Below are 13,765 nucleotides of genomic sequence, written 5' to 3' on the forward strand. Positions count from 1 at the left end.
ATGAAATAATTAAATGAATGGGTGATACACTGACTTGGTGCATATAGACAACTACTTTCAAAAGAGTACTGGAATCCCATTACAGAACAAATATTCCACAGGCTGTAGCGCTGAATGGATTTCAGTGTCTGAGTCGCCTCATCTAGATATTGTAGGTTGAAGATATAGAAGGTGGTAAACACTGCAGCAAGCCTTGTGATAAAGGTTGGCTGATGATCCCCTATTAAGCATGACCAATGGTATCCAACATAAGAAAGCGAGAGTGCTGGCCTCGGCGCAGTGTTCATTTTGGCAGCTATTTTAGATTTAGTCTTAAAACGAAAATGCTTATTAGTTTTAGTCACTTTTATCCTTCATAGCTTTAGTCAACGACAACTCAATATGTTTTAGTCCAGTTTTAGTCACTGAAAAGTCATTTGATTCGAGTCAAAATGTTTTCTCTCTTAATTTTGTCCTATTTTTTTTATTTAATCTTGGTCCTGTTTAGTCATCAGATTATATTCAACATTTCTGTCATTTTTGACAAACGTATTTTACATACAATTTTAATAATTTATAATTATGAATTAATGATGCTCGGTTCAGTTGCACCCACCGGTCCGTTATGACAGCCAATCCGCCCACACAACATGTAAAAATATGCGGTTACTCAACCACCCGACTGATCCGCAAACCGCCAACTTTATGCATTATAGTAGCACACTTGTCAGGACTGAAGTGTGAGACAGTTAATGACATTGGTGCCGTCTCGTCATCATCTCGTCTTAATCACGGAAAACAAGGACGTTGACGGACATATTTTGTCATAGTTTTGGTTAATGAACTTAACACTGTGTCGGCGTAACTTTACACACAGTCCAGCTGGCTGCTAGAGCTTTCAGGCCTGAGCACGTTAGTAACTGTTTCTTTTGATCATTTGGCCAAAAAAGAGCGCCACTTTACCTTTCAATTTCTCCCAGTAGATTTGACCGATTTAAACAACTATTCAGCCAAACAAACAAAAGCAGGTAACCGACGTAGCAGGCAGAGGTAAATCGATCACACATGTTCTCATTTTACAGCTAAGCAGTGCACGACAAGATGTTTCTGAAAATATTTTATGCGAGAAATAGACATTACAGTAACATAATATTAATTCATATGTGATCAGCGCTGCCTAGTTTGACCGGAGTTCGTGAGTGATTGACAGCTGCTCAGAGACAGCAGGCTCCAACTCTGCTCCGATTGGTTGTTTTCCTCCAGTCTGTGAAATCTTGCAGATGCCTTTAGGAGCACCGGAGGACACCAGAGGACACAGAAGACAATGATACTGTCAGGATATAGTGACTGTTTTATAAAAATAACGTTTTTTTAAAATCATATTTTCTCCAATTCTACCCACTGCAGCTTGCCATGAACTATTTTAATCAATTGACAGCCCTAGTGAATTTATAACCAGGCTGAATTTGTGAGGATGAACAGATCATACAGTACTTCATTGTAGAGATTACTCAGTGCCACATCAGATCAAATCACTGCCCCTCTGTCAATAATCCAACAAATGAATTTGATCGGAGAAAAGTTCTTTGAATCCAACACATGGAACTCAAACAACACCAGCTGTCTGCTGCAAACTGTTCAGGACGGCACAGTGTTCAATGCTCCAGTTCTGCCCTAGGACATACACCCGTGTTTATTACATTTTCACAGTCATTTCCCCATGCAGCGCTGCCAGCGACAGCTTCATATTTCTCAGGCTGATCAGAGGGAAGAATTCACTGCGCCTCAACCTTATTTACGACATCAGTTATGAAGCGCCAAGTGTGGCGGCAAGTAAATCTGTTACCACGCTTAATTTGTTGTGGACTTCAGAGGTGGATGGCAGACATAGTTGTCATGCTGAGTAATGCTTCCTTCTACTAACCCCCCCTGTCTCCTGATATAAGACCATGGAAGCAATATAGCTGCCAAGACGTGTGAGGCTCAGGCCGAAGCTTCAGGGTGGCAGGCTGGAAAGTCATCAATTAGTAAACCAGTTTAGGAAGGAATTCTGTATAGTGCTCAAACTACACATTTTACACCTATGGTAAGATTTAGTATAAGATAGTGGTGATGGTGACTTTATTAAAGGTGAACTACGCCTATTTTCACAATTCATGTTATCCTAATGGTCTAAGACCAGGGGTGAAAGTAGGCCAGTACGGTCCGGTACTCCGTGCCTCTAAAAGAGTCAGTGCCGGTACGCAGCACTGGTAAGAGGGGACAGCAGCTGGCTGCCAAAACCCACACACAACCCGTCACTCTTGATCACATTTCCAACAAGAAAACGCATCTGCTAACATCAGGACAACATACGGTTAGTTACCTCTGCCAAGGAGGTTATGTTTTCAGTTCGGTTTGTCTGTTAATTTGTACATGCAGGTCTTTTCAGATGTGTGATGTATCAAATATCCCTAATCACAGCTCCATTTGTTGACACATGTGGCAATGCTGTTTCACTTTCACTAACATGGCGAGATAGGGCATTTGTGCTGCATACATATGGCATCGGAATAATCGGAAATACAAGTTCCCAACTGGTAAAATTCATGCCCCCTTAAATCGGAACAACTCAACAACTCAAATCTTGAAAGGTTTTGTCAACATTTACAAATTATTTTACTGCATTTTCACCATTTACATAAATAATTTGCTATCCATGATGTCAAGTGTTTCAATTTCTTTCTACACCATACAGGCATTGAATCGTGTGTTCAGGGCAGTGGCGTAGGCAGAAATCACAGTGAAGGTGGGCACAGAGAAAAATCAGGTGGGCCTGTCCTGTCCAAGACCAAACTAAAATCTACTTCTAAGATTCTGAAAGGCACATGTCAACCAAAATAAGCCATGCACCACAGTTTAATCCTACAAACCTTATACATCATCATCAGAGGTAATGTTACAGGCACCTGACACTTCACTCTCGTTCAGCTTTGTTGACCTTATTGTTTTTAGCTGCATTTCTATTTCCATCGTACAATGAGAGCAAAATAACCAGAGTCAAAATTCCTGGTAGCCTTTATGTGTGTAGGTCTACTCATACCTGGACAATCAAGCTGATTCTGATCCAACGAGACAAACAAACAGCACATAGCGTAGCCTGGCACGGCACAGCGGCCACATATTCACACACACAGTTTAATCAAGCATATGCATTAACGTTAAAAAATACAATTTAACATAGCCTACCACGGCGGCCAAATATTCACACACACAGCTGGCAGCAACATCAGCATAAAATCAAATTGTACACCGAACATAAACTATACCCAATCAACAATAATAATGAAATAGGCCATTAGTCCTGAATTGTAAATTGGCTTACTTTTGATGATTCCAGAAGGAGATGATGGGGCTTGGTGTTGAACACTGAAATGACTTCATAGTCTGAAATGACTTCATAGTCCCTTTAAAAGGTGAGCAGGGACAAAGAGTTCAGTCTGATGTGATGTCCTGATGCCAGTTTTTATCCAACTGACAGTTGAAAAGAGTCTTTCACCAGTAGGCCTTGTTATGGGTACAGTAGGGTGACAAGGGGCCTGTTACGCCCCCGTCTAGGGGGGGTAGGAGCGCAAAAATAGAAGTATAAAAGGACGTTCCCTCTCTGGTCCCCAAACTACATTCGCAGGACTAAATTTTAAGTTTAGTAAAAAAGATTTATCACTAAAAATCAAGTTAAACAATAAAATGAAACAATATAACTAAGGGTGAACAAAGGCCCAAACAACAAACAAAACAATTTATTTGACTAACCCTAAACCAAATAAAGCAGACAAAATGACAGTTACTGAATCTGGCTCCCTAGGATACAGCAGAAACAGGAGAAAAGATTATAAAAGAAAAAAATAGCAGTTCACCCCAACCACTGAAGTTCTATCTTTAGCAACAAAGAAAACTTACAACAAGTTACACAATTAGGAAGCCAACTAGGGCACTAAGGCTACTGATTCAACTCTAGATCACAGCTTTAACACAAATGTTTGGAGGCTGAGGACAGAACAAGGCTGATTTCAGATTGCTGGGCACCTGAGCTTTTTTAGACTGCAGAGATGGTTGGACCAATCAGCAGCCGACACACCCCCAGACCGAACCCACACCTCCAGCCAGTTAGAGAGAGAGAGCACCTATATGGGAAACAAAGATCCTCACCAGACACAGACACTCACTCTCACACAAAACACATTTCAATATACGCTTGAGAATGATGGCTGAACTTCTTCCTCCTGCTCCTCAGGCTTCCACATGTTCCTCAATGTACATGTGTGTTTCCGTTTAACAAGTGACAGTATTATCTGGTGACATTCAGCCAAATGTATACGCATACTCGTAGTAACTTTTATGTTACTGGTTGACGTAGATAATAGACACAGAGGAGTGTTTATTTAAAATGGATAAAGTAAAATTCTAGGCTTTCTGTTAGTGTTTTTGACAGCTGCCGTCACTACGAGCGATCACGAGGGTGTGAATACACTACAGACTCTGCTGCTTAGAAGAAGTGTGTACTGTGGCTTTGGGAGACAGCTCCTATTTATAGCTGCATCCCATATAATAATACAACATGTCTCTATCTGCATCACATTCTGGTCCTTTGAGGCTTCGTTGGTGTCGGTGTGGAGACTGATTTCTCAGTTTGTGTTGTCCAAACTAGCTCAGTTTTTCATTCATTTTCTTCACCTGCTTCTTGCGGGTTAAGAGGGCTGGAGCTTATCCCAGCATGCACCGGGAAGAAATTATTGGTGGGGAGAAAAACAACAAAATGTCTCATAAATGCAAACTGCATCACCACTAAGTGTTTTTAAAATGTGTTTTCTTTTGAGTTTGTTAACTTTAGACTGCCTGGATCCTTTATTATTTTGACTTTACTGTCTTTCAGAGGCCGTACCAGATTCAGTTTTAGAGCTAGAGTGAAGTGTACCGATATCATATGAAACTAGAAGACTTAAGGAATCCATTGGTACCATGGCATACCAGCTTGCTGGGAAGGAGGCTACATAACGCTCCAAAGTTAAGCTACATTTTGGCGAGGAAAAACTGGCATGGCCATATTCAAAGGGGATCCTTGACCTTTCACCTCAAGATATGTGAATCAAAATGGGTTCTATGGGTACCCACGAGTCTCCCCTTTACAGACATGCCAACTTTATGATAATGGAGGCAAAAACACGCAGTTTATTGAATGCAGCATTAATGTGTTATTTTTACCTATTATGTGTTTGAATATTTCTGCATACTGGGGTCCCCAAACAGTCTTGGAATTACATAAATTGGGTATCACTGTAAAGCTGAGACTCTTGTGGATCCAATGAGCCCAATTGAATTCATGTAGGATGATGTTAGTTCCCATAGTAACCATTTCATTGTAGTGAGACCATTTATTTTTTATTTGACCTCCCTGTATAGAATGAGTGTGGTGGGGTGACCTCTAGGATAATCACAGCCTCATGAAACTTTACAGCCACAAACTATAGACCTGGAGCATTCAGAAGATGGATGGCTAGGTAGATTGACAATAAGGGAGTTTCTGAGCAGTTTCCAAAACAGAAGTGCTCGCCAAAAATGCAATTCCTGCAGAAATGCAGATATCAAATCACAGCATGACTTTTTCTATGTCGTTCCTCAAGGTCTTGGTGTCTTAATGTGGTATTTTGGAGGGATTATCAATTATTGAGTGGTAAAAAATTGTTAAATTTTATCACCAAATCTGTGTAACAAATGGTATCAACCCCAAAATTGCTGCAACAACTTATGAGACATAATAGCATGCGAATGGTCATCATATACTTCTATCATGATGTACGATTATACACTTTCATAATATATTTTAATTGATTAATGAATTCATGTTTATTTCTGATTTATGACTAGAACAATTTGACACAGTGCTGAGCTGGATCTCAAATTAATCTTCAGGTTCCCAGCTTTCAGATGATGTACACCACTTCTATATGACATCTACTGTTGACCTGCTATCTCCTCTAAAAGACCCCCTGTACTCCACTAAAAAAAAAAATACAACAACGGAACTATTGTGGGTCTCCGAGGGTTAAAGATGTCAGATTGCTGTAACCTCACAGAGAGGCCGTTTCCAGGTTGCCCTCTTCACACAGCAGGCTGATGTTGGCTGCAAAGATTTGGGATGAAAGTTAATGGAAGAGGATGGATTAGTGAGCAACGTAAGTCTTCACACCGCTGCCACCTGCAGGCACGGACGCTACAGAATCACAGAAGATGATCTGACTGGCCAGCATTAAAAAATACCTCATTGCTGAGACACTGCTGACTACGTTTAGGACGTCTCACCGCTGTCAGAATGAAAATAAGGCGAAGATTCGCGGCCAGAGAGCAGAGCCCCGACCCGCTCTCCGTGCTTCCTCTCCACACCACCACCAGTCACTCATGTCAAACCCGTGGAGGACACTTTGGGGAACAGCCATTTTATTAATCAAATTTGAACTTTGTGTTAGTTTCTCTTTATTCCAGTGCCACCATGGTGAACACTCATGTTAAAAATAAAAAGTGACATTTTTTTTCTCGTTAAAATGTATAATCATAATGAAGACAGTTAATCATAGAAACTAATCATAGAAACTGACATAATGACCTCACAGCATTTTGGATCAAACTCTTCTCCCTTCAGGCTAACTCAAAGAAACAGAAAGAACAGAAATGGGCCAGGGTAGACAGGAACAAAAAACAGCTTCTTACGTATATCCACATTTTTTTTTTTTTAGATATTTCCCATAGACATTATAGGTTTGGTTTGAAGGGGGGATTCTGCTGGATTGTCTCACGTTTTTTTTTTTTTTCCCTGTAGAGGAGCATCACTGCAATGCAGCAACAGTAAATCTACTGAGGAGAGAGAGAGCCCTGAAGACTCTACCTAGTGCACTGAGAGTAAGGGGATCTATCTGGACACACTTGAGTCGGGGTGTTGTGAAGTGCAAACCATTCTAAACCCTCCCTATTCTAGCTAACATCATTTACCACCCTGGCAAACAAGCAGTGGTAAACTACACCTGAATACATAGCTGGAGTGTGTCCGGCCCTGTAAGTATACTCACAACATAGTTATTTTTCATCATTACAGTACAGTATAGAGCAATAGTTTTCATATACTTTTCATATCTTTTTTCATATTGCACCATCAGAGAATGGGACACAGAGAAAGATCAACAGAGACTCCATTTCCTAATTAAAACGAGATATGTGCAAACATGACTAAGGACTTTATTAACCAAATCAATTCTTCCCTGTAATATCCACAAATAAAAGTGATTTCTCTTTTTATATATATATTTATAGTAATAAGAATAATAAATCTTCACATTGGATCATTTCATAGTGTGACAAAATGCTCGACTGGGCTGTCCAGCCACGATCGTAATCCTCATTGTCTTTTTAATTGGTCAGTCCCCATGCATCCATAGGAAATAGATTTTTTTTTTCTTCAAAAAAAGTAACAATTTGAGAGCAGCTGAAAAGTTTGGACTGGTGTCAATTGCTTTCATTCCAAGATTTCTCCCGAGTTTCATTCAGTGTTTCAGAAGGATATTCCATAGGAAAAAAATGACTCCAAATCGTCATCTATCCACTCCAGAAAAAAAAAAGAAAAAAAAGAAAAAGATGTCCGGGTTCTTATGAAAACATTGTGGTGATAATAGATCATTTGGTAATCAATAATTAATGATCATTAATAGCTGGCAACTAACAATTAATAATCACTGATTAATTATAAAGAATTAACAATAATTAAGAATAAATAATGCTCCCTCGTTACTCAATTAGTTTGGCAAAACTCCGGCTGGAGTCGTTTCCGATGAGTGAATTTTTTCTCAAGTGAAACAAAAAAAAAGAAATACAAACAAGAGATAAAAGAAAGCTCTAAAATAAATAAAAGGAGATTAGTAAAAGTGACCCCGCCCTTGGAGGGGGGGGCATATATACAGAACTGCGTGGTGAAAGTCAGTTTACTGCACTTGAGTGTTAAGTCCAGTGTTAGAGTGAGTTCTAGTCCCGCCCTAGGTGCCCCTGCTGTTATACCAGCGTGTAGGACTTTGCGTAGGGGTTGTTGCTCTGTTTGAGATGTCCTCGCGAGTCCAGCAGGGACTCCTGGGAGGTGCTGAGCTTGGCGGCCTGGGCCAGCTCCGAGCCCTCTCTGTGGGGGAGTGTGGCCGCAGAGCCGGGCTGCCACTGGGCCACTGGTTCCCTGCTGGCCTGAGGGGCCTCTGTGGGCGTCGGCGGCGCCATGCGAGAGGGCCGCTTCAGCGAGCGACTCTTCTGGGGCTCCAGACAGGCCTGGCCCATCGCCGCTCGCTCCCCACTAGCTGTCCCCCTGGATGACCCCGAGCAGGACATGCCTCGGTTTAACAGGAAGTCCATGCGCAGGTACGGAGGAAGGTGAACCAACTCGCCCCCTGCAGGACAACACACAGATCAGAGTTAGGTACAGGAGAAACATTCCTGTCCAATGACACCTCAACTATCCAACATATTTGATTTATTAACTTCAACCTTAAATGTAAGAATTCAAATAGCATTAAACAGTTATAAATATCAAGTAGCTGTAGCAAGCCAACTGGAGATGCCTCCATGTGTTTGTTTTTACTTATGGAGGAAAGAGCCTACCAAAAATAAATGAATGAAAAAATAAATAAATGACTCAATAAATAAATAAATGTCATTAAATGTAGCAAAAATAATATTAAAATGAAATGTAGAAGTTAATTAATTGATAAAATGTGACATAAAGGAATAAAAAAAAATTAAAAAAAATAAAGAAGCAAATCAAAATCAAAATATCAATTTATTTCAAATTTTATCAATTTATTAATAAATAAAAAAATCGAATAAACATATTTTTAATATTATTTTTGCTACATTTAATAACATGTTTATTTATTTATTGAGTCATTTAATTATTTATTCATTTATTTTGTATTTTGGCCAGTTCCGTCCTCCATATTTACTCACCTTCATAGGTGATGAAAATACAGCTTTGTCAGTTTATCAACGCAATAAATCAACAGAGTTTAATCAGTGTGATCACACAGACATTAAAGCTGTCCTCTTGTGTCCTTGCTCTGACACCGACCTCATCTAATTTAACTGTAAGATCTCACCCTCGACCTTCATCCCCTGTCACTGTTGACTCACTGTTACAATATCGCTATTATATGACTATGGCTAGGATTTAATATCCTCTGTAGAAGATGTTGGATCTGCCTCTCCGAGAGTGGTTACTGTTGGATGCTGCATCTAAAATGATCTGGTCTGGATGCAGCGTCTCATTAGCATCTATTTCGGTGTAAAACCTTGATCATTCATGTTGGCAAAAGAAATCAAATTGACTTTGTTCCATAGTTTCCTGGCTTAGATTTGCAAGATTTGAAATGAATTCTCAGGACTTTTTAGTCAGCGGTGTGAAATATTAATGGTCTTAATAGTCCTATGTATTTAACTCAGATTGGATTTTTGATTTAATGGTTCCCCAGTTTCTCTCTTAATGAAGACTTTTAAACTGAACTTAACTGAGACAATCATCCACTTGAATAAATTTTGCAACACTTCATCTGGATTCACTGTCGGTGTTAGATCACAGTTAATGGTTGGGTATCAGTATTAGACAGGAAGTTGAAGTTTAGGAATTAGTGTTATCAGCACCATAATGAGGCCAGGTGTAATTAAAGGTTAGCATGCCGTCGGGGTTCAGGCCGAGACAGATCTGTGGCCTCACCCGGTCTGTGGGCCTTGGGCACGGCCATGTTCATGACCCGGCTGACGTCCTGAGGCTTGGGCGGGGAAGCAGTGAAGCGGCAGATGCCTGATTCGGACGGCGTGCTGGAGGTCAGGCTGTCGGTGTAGTCGTTGGTGCCCGCCGTCATCTGCTCTGAGGAAGTGTCAGAGATGAAGCATTCGGTGATGGTGAATTTGGCGTGGCGGAGCTGCTCCTCCATCTTGGCGTGCTCGTAGGCTCTGGCGAGCTCCTCGTAGGTGGAGGACGCGCTCTCGGTTGACACCATGCTGCTCCGCGCTCGGTCTAGACACGGGCCGGGGGTTAGTGGAGGGATTAGTGTTAAGAGTTAGTGGCAGAATTGTTGGGATGTCACTTTGTTAAAGTTACTGTTTTGTCGTTAGAGATGACGAGTTGTGTTATACTGTTAAAGCATCTGTTTTCCAGATATGTCGCTTACCTGTGTCCTGAGATGGGCTGACGCTGTAGCTGTCACTCTCCTTGTCAACGGAGCCTGCGACTCTGGGGGTGGGCAGCCTCCAGTCAGTGCTGAGAGTGTGGGAGGAGACAGGGGGGTGTGGGCGGTTCAGGGTCCACTGGCTGGCGTAGCGGTTGCGAGCAGCAGGGCCGGCTTTGGCTGTGCGGCGAGCTGTAGGGTCTGAGAATGAGGAGGAGAATGCAGGGTGTTTATGCAACGCATGGGAAGGGCGTTTTTACTTGCTGATACCCAATCCCGAATTTTGGGCAGTATCGGACGCATTCCCGATACTGGCATTGGTATCGGAGCAACTCTGTTTACCTCCTTCATTTCATACATGCCAGAAGAATCGATTTTTCTATTAGAAATGATATATCCACTGTCATGGGAGAAAGTTGAAGGCTATCGTGCAACAGTTCAGACAGTCATCTCCTGTGGAATTATTTCTTATGTGAGTGTAGATAATATTTATATAAAAATGGCTGTAATGCTCCAAGATATGCAGCAATGTGCCAGCAAAGGCAGTGAAGAAAAGGAAGACAGAAAGCTAGTAAACAATGCAGGACATCAAATAAAACTTGGCTTTGCAAATGTTCTTTTTTTAGGAAGGAAATTGTTTTTGAAATGTTTGTTTACGAGAAAACTGCACCTTTAAGTACATGATACCAATGTCGGATATGTTGCAGTGTTAAGAGTACATCATGTGAGTGTGGTGGTGACTCGAGTTGCCTGAACTAGCTCGCAGGCTTTGCTACACTACCAAAGCATTCGGAGGAAAACAAAAGGCATATCAATGGAAGAAAAATACAAAATAACTAAAGGAAAAACAACCGGCAGAAAAAAAACATATTTTATGAAGTTTTAAATAAATCGTCCGTACTGGACTTACTGGTTCCTGGTCTGGCATCCGACACGTCTACCAATGGACCGGTGGCCTGGGACAGGGACTGGTAGTGGACTGTGTGGGTGACTGTGGATGACTTCTGTTTCTGGGTCTCCCCGAAGTCGTTATCGGTCAGTAACACAGTGGACCTGTCGTCTGTGGGACGGCAACAAAAACAAGCTTAGCACTACAATAACCGGGTTCTGTTGCTGTATGCACTACTTTGCAGTTTCTTATACGGCAGCGGTAAACACAGCGGTGAGCTTACCAACAGTTTCCATGGTGTCTCTCTCCTCGATCAGGAGCTGGGCTCTGGGGATGTCGATGTGCATGCGGAGCGTCTGTTGCTGTTTGTTAATTGGCTCTGCTGGACGTGTGTTTTTACTGGAGAGCACAAAACAAAACAAAAAAACTTAATCCTCAGAAACTCCTGTCAGAATTTATTAAAGTCAGATAGTTGTTGACCATTCTTACCTCATGAGCATCTCAGCCAAACTTTTTGCATCTGGAAAACAAACAGAAAACATAATTTTGCTTGCTGCACATAAGAGGATATAGAGGCTAAAACCTGTCGTGTTAGATGACCTCTCTCATCTCACCTCGGAGCCTCTTGAGCCTCTGCTCCCTCCTCCTCCTCCTCAGCACCAGGAGCCCGATGAAGATTACAACGATGCCCACCAACACACAGGAGATGGTCACCATCATCTTCAAACCTTCGCCGCCCCCAGAGTGGTCCTCGCTAATGTTGGGTTCCTTCACCAAAGGTGCGATGGTACCTGTGCAGAAGTCATATGACGTGTGTTATGACAGATGCTAGTGCTCAACCCACATGGAAGAAGATGAAAGAGAACAGTGTTGGTGCAAGAATCCCACAAAGAAAGCCATTTAATTTGTGTCATTGGATGACAACTGCTGAATCACAGCTATCATATTGTGTACAAGTTGACCATCAGTCGCTAATTAATATTTAATGTTGACTATGAATAATGTTGTGAGATTATTCCTTATTTCATGAGCTATTTTAGGATTTATACATTATTATTAAACACTTATGTAAAAGAAAAACGAAGCATTCGAATACTAATTTAGAGGTCGATTACCACGGCAACAGTCTAAGTTTTGAAACTTCGAAGCATTGGGGTCAGCCAAAGAAAAACACAATGATTCTTAGTTTCAGATGATTATACACCAATGAAAACATTGTTATGAATATTATATTCCATTCTACTAATAGATGCCCTGAAATGCTACACACTGTTCCTTTAACTCATGTGGTGGTATTCAGGAGGCTTGTGATGGAGGTGTCATAAGCAGCGACACAAAAACCAGCTAGAGCCATTGGAGTCACCATGAAATGTGTTTTTTATTGCCCAATTCATCAAGGGAGCTTCTATCACCTCGAGCTCTGCCATTAACAGAAAAGGTGATTTAATCCTCTTTCCTCAAACTACTACCGTTAGCCAGACTCAGTAGGTACTGGAAACAGAGGTGTTTTATAACAGATTCTCCACTTGTTCAATCGTCAGAGCGTCAGTGCTCCTATTATACTAGTTCTGGAACTGCCGCTGAATCATGCTGGTAAACTTCACTGCCACTTTCAGCAGGACATTACAGATATTTCAGTGACTCTGTTCTCTGCAGAAGAAATGAGTTGGAAACGGTGCCCTCCCCCGCTAGTGTGTTAACTCACTGCCGTCATAGCTGAGCGTTGCAAACTTGAGTCTCTTCTCAGCGTAGCCGGCGCTGTTGTAGACTTTCATCTGCAGCTCGTACCAGGTGGCCTCCTGCAGGTCGTACAGGATGTAGCTCTTGGTGAGGGAGGTGCGCTGCGCCGTGGTCCACGACGGCGAGTCTACGGGCCGATACTCCAAGGTGAAGGAGGTGATGGGGCATCCGCCATTGTTCCAGCCGTTCAGGTTGAGCTTGACCCGGGTGGCGTTGATGCTAGTGAACAGCTCCTGTTCTTTAGCGTACTGAGGTTCTGTAGAGAGAGGGGAAGGAACGCCTCAGTGTGTTAAGATAGTAAGAAGCCAGGGCAACCAGGCACGCTTAGTGGTGACTGAAAATTACAAGTAACAAGAAGAAATGTAGGGTTCAAACTAACAATTCTTTCCATATAAATTAATCTGCTGATTATTTACAAAAAAAACATCAGTATCCAAGGTGTTGTCTTCAAATTTCTTTTTTTTTTGTCCGACAAACAATCCAAAACCCAATTTATTATTATAGAAGACTCAGAAAACCAGAAAACTTTCACATTTGGAACCAAAACTGAAGCTGTGGCCTGTGAATCTTTGGTATTTTTCCTGAAAAAAGGCGATAACTATAATGAATAATTCTAAGTTGACTATTAGTTCTAATAATTTCCGTTCTAATAAAATGTCAAATGTAACCCTTTAATAATCAATTACATTAGAAAAGAAACAAACAATATGTGTCAAAAGAAATTACTTTATTATATAACTTAATTCTCAGAACAGGTGTTTTTCTACCCATTTAGAAGGATGTTATATTATATTTTAAACAATTAGAAAATGATGCTGTATTTATCACTACAAGCTTACTGAGGAAAAAAACAACAAATAAAACAAATAAAGCCTCTCGGAAGGGTTATTAATGTTAAAATACTTTACTCAATATTTAAATGATCAACTCC

General features: G+C 41.2%; 1 protein-coding gene across 5 annotated transcripts in view; it reads right to left on the reverse strand.

Annotated features, from left to right (window-relative positions):
- Positions 1–6,431: 6,431 nt before the first annotated feature.
- Positions 6,432–13,765, reverse strand: part of dscama (Down syndrome cell adhesion molecule a) — a 116,322-nt gene continuing 108,988 nt past the window's right edge. For 2 of the 5 annotated variants that reach the window (XM_074610029.1, XM_074610027.1), the window contains 8 exons: positions 12,800–13,090; positions 11,709–11,885; positions 11,584–11,614; positions 11,378–11,493; positions 11,107–11,265; positions 10,209–10,406; positions 9,752–10,054; positions 6,432–8,432 (listed from right to left, as the gene is read on the reverse strand). In XM_074610029.1, coding sequence (XP_074466130.1) covers positions 8,053–8,432; positions 9,752–10,054; positions 10,209–10,406; positions 11,107–11,265; positions 11,378–11,493; positions 11,584–11,614; positions 11,709–11,885; positions 12,800–13,090 — 1,655 coding nt within the window. In that variant the 3' untranslated portion in view covers positions 6,432–8,052. The remainder of the gene's footprint in view (positions 8,433–9,751; positions 10,055–10,208; positions 10,407–11,106; positions 11,266–11,377; positions 11,494–11,583; positions 11,615–11,708; positions 11,886–12,799; positions 13,091–13,765) is intronic. The other 3 variants (XM_074610030.1, XM_074610028.1, XM_074610031.1) reach the window with 2 other exon arrangements.

This window comes from Sebastes fasciatus, chromosome 16 (genome assembly GCF_043250625.1).
Source record: "Sebastes fasciatus isolate fSebFas1 chromosome 16, fSebFas1.pri, whole genome shotgun sequence".
NCBI classification, from domain to species: Eukaryota; Metazoa; Chordata; class Actinopteri; order Perciformes; family Sebastidae; genus Sebastes; species Sebastes fasciatus.